At 38.2% G+C, this 7,500-nt stretch overlaps 1 protein-coding gene across 1 annotated transcript in view; it reads left to right on the top strand.

The window, feature by feature from the left end:
- LOC122251980 (uncharacterized) overlaps nucleotides 1-6,350 on the top strand; it is a 214,409-nt gene extending 208,059 nt beyond the window's left edge. Inside the window, exons 3-7 of the mRNA XM_086553762.1 lie at nucleotides 1,831-2,427; nucleotides 2,800-2,989; nucleotides 3,467-3,560; nucleotides 5,978-6,115; nucleotides 6,257-6,350. Of these exons, the coding sequence (XP_086409888.1) occupies nucleotides 1,831-2,427; nucleotides 2,800-2,989; nucleotides 3,467-3,560; nucleotides 5,978-6,115; nucleotides 6,257-6,350 (1,113 nt within the window). The remainder of the gene's footprint in view (nucleotides 1-1,830; nucleotides 2,428-2,799; nucleotides 2,990-3,466; nucleotides 3,561-5,977; nucleotides 6,116-6,256) is intronic.
- The last annotated feature ends 1,150 nt before the right edge of the window (nucleotides 6,351-7,500 follow it).

Below are 7,500 nucleotides of genomic sequence, written 5' to 3'. Positions count from 1 at the left end.
GTTTGTGTTTGTTTATCTGTGGTTTTATAGTCAACGGAGTCGGGTTTACAAGGTAATGGACTTGATTCACAGTTCTAGTTGTTATTTTGTTATCTTGTTACTATCATTATTTTTATTATTACTATTATTATCTTTATTATTACTATCATTATTCTTATTATTACTATTACTATTTTTATTATTACTATTATTATCTTTATTATTACTATCATTATTTTTATTATTACTATTACTATTTTTATTATTACTATTATTATTTTCATTATTACTGTAATTATCATTATGATCATTATGATGATTATTGTTATTGTTATCATCATCGTCTTTCTGATCATTATCTATCATCATTACTACTATTATTATCATTATCATGATTATAGTTATCATGAAAATTTACCGTAGAGTAAGTAAATAACAAAAGAATTCCTTTCTTTTGCAAGTATGAAAAGCAACACTAGGATTCTTCCCATTTGCAATGTAATCACAAACAAATAATAATAATAATAAAAAAGTAACTGTTTTCTACCTGTCAACAGATTGCATTTTATATCTATCTATCTATCTATCTATATCTATATATAAATATATGTATATATATATATAAATATATATACATATAAAGATATACGTTTTTAAGTAGATAGATTGTAGATAGATAAAGAGACCGGGAGATATATAGACAAAGATGATGAAAATGGGAGTGACACAAAACAATTAAAATAATTACAAATGGATACATAAATATGTAGGACTTTAAGAGAGAAGTGAATAATATTAGAGGTATGCTTCTTTCTCCCCTTCTCCTCACCCCCCTCATCCCTACAACCCCCCTTCCCCCCTCCCTTCTACCCCTTTACCTCCACCGCTACCCCTATCTCATCCCTCCCCCTCCCCTTTGCCTCCCCTTCCTCATACCCTGCTTCTCTTTCCAGGAATCCTTCCCCCCCCTCTGTTCCCCCTCCCCTCCCCTCCTTTCCCCTCCCCTCCCTCCCCTCCCCACCTCTCGACCTACCCCATCGTTCTACTTTCCCTTCCTCCCCTCCCTCTCCTCTTCCCTCCTCCTCCTCCTCCTCTAACCCCACCCTCCCCTCCTCTCTTCTCTAACCCCACCCTCCCACCCACCCCACCTTGTGTTGCGTCATCGGGCAGCGCAAGTAAGGTTAGGGTCAACACCTGTTTGTACTTTCATGAAGGGTTCAGACTCACCTGCCGTTCCCGCAAATACCTGTGTGTGTGTGCGTATGTTTGTATGTGTGTGTGTGTGTGTGTGTGTGTGTGTGTATATACGCACACACACACACACATGTATATATATATATATATATATATATATATATACATACATACATACACACACACACACACACACACACACACACACACACACACATATATATATATATATATATATACATATATAATATATATATATATATATATATATATATATATATAATTATATATATATATATATACATGTAATTAGGTCAGCCGCTCATTGGGGTCAGTTCCAACACGCAAACTGACCCTCGGTGTCTCCATATTCCTTTCTGTGTTATAAGTCGATCACGCGTTGGTTAACCGAGAACATTCGATCACGAGGTGTGGTTTACACTTCATCGAGTGAATGTCTGTTTATTTGTGTGCGTGCCATTCTCTCTCTCTCTCTCTCTTTCGTTTTTTGTTTGTTTGTTTGTTTGTTTTTGTTTGTTTGTTTTTCTTAATCCTTTAATTCGTTGTTCATCTCTTTATTCACGTATTTGTTTAGTCATTTGCTTATTCCTTTCCTGACTTGCAAGCCCCCCTAACCCCCCTCCCTCTCCCCCGCAGCAACGACCCACGCCCTTCGCGTCCGGCGGCGCCACGATGAGTTCGGGATCCGGCGGATCGACCAAGTACATGCTGGGGGGCGCCGCGCCCATCCACCACCCGACCCGCTACAGCGTGATGGGCATGGGCAGGGTGCTGGACCCGTCTCGCCTGAGCCATGCCCTTCGCACCCCGACCCCCGAGGCTTCGCGCTACGAGCCCAACTTCATGCTTGGTCCCGCCACCACGCAGGACTACTCCCGCTACGACGACCGCCCCGCCCTGCCCGCCGCAGCGCCCTCCAGCCGCCGCATGCGGCCGCCGTCGCCCAAGCCGCACTGGCGCTCCGAGTCGCGCTACATGGTGCGGCCCAAACTCAACTCTGAGAAGAAGTACGAGGCGCGCTACATGCTCCACCCGCCCACGCCCGAGCTGCCCAGGACCTTCGAGAATAAGTACGGGTCGTCGACCATGGAGAAGGGCGGCGCCGGGGAGAAGGACCTGGGCACGGGGTCGTCGCTCTACGACACGTACTGGCACATCCCGAGGGCGACGCTCTGGTGCTCCCACAAGGGGTGCGTGTACGACTCTCAGCCATGCAAGGAGTGTCAGTGGAAGGTACGAAACGGGGCTCGGACCTCTTGGTTTATACATCTGTCGAGTAACCCCTTTTTAAACCGTTGTTTCGTAGTTCGTAAACCAAATTCCAATTTCTGTTTACTTGAGAGACTGTGATTCAATGTCGCACTTTGGGCGAAAAGGTCATCGAAATATTCGTGTATTCTTTCATTTTTTTTTTCTATGTTGTTTTTATTAAATCTTGTTCAGAATAAATCCATCGAAGACCGTAGTGCTCACCCAAATTCGTTTCCGCATTAAGGGAAACTCACAAAGAAATCCACATGAGACAAAACCGCAGCCGAGTCAAAAACGAAAACCAAAACAAAAGACTAACGCACGACTTCCCCTTTCCTTCCTCTTCTCCTGCAGCAGGACGACTGTTCCTCGACGTGCTCTTCGGTGAATCCTCCTCCAACCTTCACGGCCCTGGACAAGTACCAGCCTGTCCGACCGCGCCCCAAGTGCCACCAGTGCAGCTGCGGCATCATCTTCGCCATCACCACCGTCTTCTCGCTTCTGGTGCTCCTCCTCATCACGGGCTTCATCCTCTATATCGAAAGTGAGTCCGGGTTTTGACGCTTTTACGGGGTTGCAATTGTGTGTTTCTTAATTTTTCTTTTTAAGTTATTTTTGTTTGGAGGAATCTTTGAAGAAAGTTGGATAGTATTTATGATTATATATATATATATATATATATATATATATATATATATATATATATATATATATATATATATATAAAATACATGATTTTTATTTAAGATTTTTTTGAAAGACGCCATAAAGTATTGTTTGTTGATAATTGAATAGAAAATATATACACATTAAAAAAAAAAATCCTACTTTCTCCTACAATTAGCATTTAGAAGAGCAATACGAAGGAATAAAAAATGGTATAGAGAAAAATGGACCTCAAAAGTTTTTAACCAAATAGGTTTTGTCCACTACCAAGTTTATATTCCACTATATATGTGTGTGTGTGTGTGTTGTGTGTTTATATTTATTTTTTTGTTTTTTTTATATATTCTTCCCACAGTGGTCCTGAAATACCAGAGAGACAACGTCTGTGCAGAGGCTGTGAGAAGAAGAACCAATATGAATCCCAAGGATGCAACTACCAAGGCCCACCGGTAGCGACACGCCCCTTGCCACGAACGAATTCATGAACGAGATAGCGATGAGAGAGATGACACGAACCACCTCTGAACCCTTCCCCCTCTACCCCCCCCTTCCCCCTTCCCCCCCCTCCCCCCACCCCCCACATGTTCCTGAAAGACTCCCCTCCCAATGCACCAAAAGGCTGTGCTAGTCCTTAGTCAGACTGATTTCGTAATATTGTTTTCATTTTTTTTTTTTTTTTTTTTTTTTGTGAAATTTTCCATTTATGATTTACGTTCGTTTGTTGTCTACGCTTGAGACGTCGTTTTTCTTCCTCAAATAAGATCTTAATTATAGTTAGAATTACCTATAAGAAGTGACTTCTAGGGCCGTTATATAGTGTATGCTCATTTTATACACAATATTGTTATCATATCTTATCACGTGGTTTTACGTTTTATTTCGTTGTAGTTTTTCTTTATTCTATTTATTTTTACTGTGAATTAATTTATAGTTGTTAGTACTTAGGAATGACTAGTCGAGTAATCCTCTAGAGTATTGACTTGAATTCACTGGATGAATTCACGAGTTTACCTAAAATACAACATATATACAGTGATATATTACGACTCTATATTTTCCATCCTGTGGGCTCTTATTCATACGCAGCTTGATACTTTTGTCGATCACTTTTGTCGTTTCAAGGTATAGTAGAGCGTAGCTAACAATATCGATGGAGGTAGAAATTTACGTCGAGTTTATTCGCAGTAGGATATAATGTCGGATGATATTAGTATGCATGTATTCTCTGAACATATAGTTATGTTTGAAAATTAATATCAAAACTGACATACGCTTGCTTGATTTTCATCCTCATGTATGCATGAGGAATTACTGCAGTCCACGTTACATTCTTATCGATGCTGATATCGTTGAACTTTGAATTGTTGTGCAACATGTGTTCTGATGTAACAATTTCGAGACTATTTTCTCTTATCATTCGGACAAAGTATATGCAGATGGATTATGTAATGTTTAACTGTAACTACGTCCAGATGGGACCTTGTACAGAGAGCGACTATTTTCATGCTCTTTGCTTTCGTCAATAAACCTGTCATTGAAATGCTAGCTAATTGTTCTAGTGTGATACGGATACTTGGATGTGTTTGCAAGTTTTTATGCTATTAAGTGATGTATATGTTTAGTTGTATTTGTTCGATCTTGTTTAGTGAGAAAGATTTTTACAAAGCTGATTATGAGATGAATGGTGTATGTTTGAAGTATAATTTCTTGTCTTTATGTGTTCATGACCGTAGTTGTTTCTTGAGAAAATACTTTGTATCCTCTGTGAAAACTGCTTGTGATGTGTTGAAAGTATGACGATGCTATCGTTTCTCGAACATGATAATTAGTGTTGTAAGGATTAATTAATCTGTGGAATTTTGAATAATTTTGATCTCTTTTTTCTGAGCATTTAACACGTACACCCACGCCCACGCATACACGCACACAGGTATACACACGCACACCCACGTGCATACACGCACACAGGTATACACACGCACACGAACACGCACACGCACACCCACGTGCATACACGCACACACACACACACACACACACACACACACACACACACACAAACACGTGTGTATATACACACGTGTGTGTGTGTATACGCGCACGCATATACGCACACAGGTATACACACACACACACACACACACACACACACACACACACACACACACACACACACACACACACACACACACACACACACACACACACACACACACACACACAAGCACATGCACAAGCACACGCACATGCACAATTGCACATGCACACAAACAAACACACACACACACATCCCGATCACATATCAGTAATCACATATTTAATGCATACTTGTATATAAAACATATTGCATGTCTTTCATATAACTTTTATCCCCATTATTGAAGTAATTATATTCATTTGTTTAATGAGGCATTCAGGGTATTAGGTAAATGTGCCAAACCTCTGTATATATATTACCTTTGTTTAAATAAGAATATGTGACTGAATGCATGACTAATCATACCATTTTGTGTGCAAAGATTTTCATTTTCATTGAATTGAAGTTTTGTAACTGTTCTAAGTGATTTCTTATTTTTGTTACAATGTCATGTTTTTTTATAATTCAGATATGTTTAATCTTTTTAAAATCTTATGTGATCCAAGTCAAACTTTTTTTTTTGTATTTTGTTACTGTGTTACTGTTCTCTTCATATAGTCATAAATCATTCATTTTTTGTTCATGAAAACCATGATTTTGATATATAATTCAAGTTTTTGTTAGTCAGCATTTTCATGACATACATAGAAGTTTTAGCATATTAGGAAGAACCTGTGTCCTTGTTTTGCAAGTTCATTTAATTCGTAATCAAGACCACATCAAATGCAGAATATTAAGAAATACAGACGTGGCCATTTCAAATCCTTATTTTTACTCTGACATTAAACTAAGAAACTCCAGAGTTAATCAGAACTTTTTCCTGGAAATTTTCCCTTCAGAGTCATCATATACATTACCACACCTGAGGTAAAATTGCCAGGAAAAAAAACAAAAAAAGGAGCGTGGAAGGACACAAGAAGCTTCTCAACAACCAGAACATTATCAGCAGAGGAAGGAGGTGTTGCAACAGTATTCCTTAATTAAAGTTCCATTTCTGTGATAAAATAGAACTCCTATGATGTTCAGCGATTGCTTGTGCTTTGCCTGTCAAGAACATGTGAATGCTCTCCTTGTTCAGAAGCTTCTCTCTATGGACAAATGAAGAAAGAAATTCTACCGATTTAGGATGGTTTCGTGATACTCAGTTTTTTATGCTTTAATTTGCGTACTTCTATGGTTTCGTAAGACATCTGCATGATTGTCATGATGTTTAGGCATTCAAGTCATGTTGCTTGTAATATTATGAATATAAACTCTCCATATATATAATATTAATGCTCAGCTAGTGCCTTGTAATTCATTCCATCTAGTTTATTCCTTCTAGAACACATGAACATTTGTCTTTTGTGTTTGTTTAATGTTTTAGTCGATTATGTGACTGCGTTTTCTAAGTACGTGTGGAGTGGATGTGATGAAGCTTAGTCCATTTTGACTAAGCTTTATTAGTGCTTCTGTGTAAGTAATTGTTTCACCTAAAACATTCACTTTGTTGAAAACGAAAAGAAGAAACCTGAAATATACTGAAAAAATATACACATATATATGCACAGTATATATTGTAAACCAAGACTCTTTGAGCTGAAAATTACTGGAATTTCGAGAAAACGTGAACTCAGCGTGAAACACACATCCCCGGGACGAAGCTGCTTCCCCTTGACACCCCAAGAGTTTCAAGTTCACGTCCTAGAGTGGGAACCCTAATTGGACTACTGTAGGATATTAAGAAGTGCTATTCTTAGCTCCTAAATAAGAGGGTGTCCTAGGTATCAAGCAGTCATTTTCATTCTTTTCCAGACTGATCAACATTACTGGAATTAATAGCAGTGTTTTTTTTTTTCCTTAGGCATGAATGGACTTCATGTCTTCAAACGAATGAAAAACGTTAAACATTTGCTGTTCTATGAAGAGCAAGCCATGTTTTATGAGTGTAAATAAAATACTGATAACTACAATGATGTTTTCTTTTAACCTTTAATTTAACCTTCAAAATAAATCAAAGTCCTCGTTTCCCAAAATGAAAATCTGCCAATTACAAAAAAAGAGAAGAAAGAAGGAAGAAAAGGCACCAATAAAAAAAAGGTTAAAAATTGAAAAATTTAAAAATTAATAGATATTTTTCTCTGGACAATGGTACAAAAAGGTAGTAAATCTACCAAGAAATCTCTTCATAGATATATGCTATAAAAAGTCTTTTCTATAAGCATATAATCTCGCATTATTGTAAATCTTAAAAACAGCATTGCTGAATACTT

This window comes from Penaeus japonicus, unplaced genomic scaffold, assembly GCF_977035675.1.
Source record: "Penaeus japonicus unplaced genomic scaffold, GWHDUDI00000001_assembly GWHDUDI00000028, whole genome shotgun sequence".
Lineage (NCBI taxonomy): Eukaryota > Metazoa > Arthropoda > Malacostraca > Decapoda > Penaeidae > Penaeus > Penaeus japonicus.
This window is presented reverse-complemented; position numbering and strand designations above follow the sequence as displayed.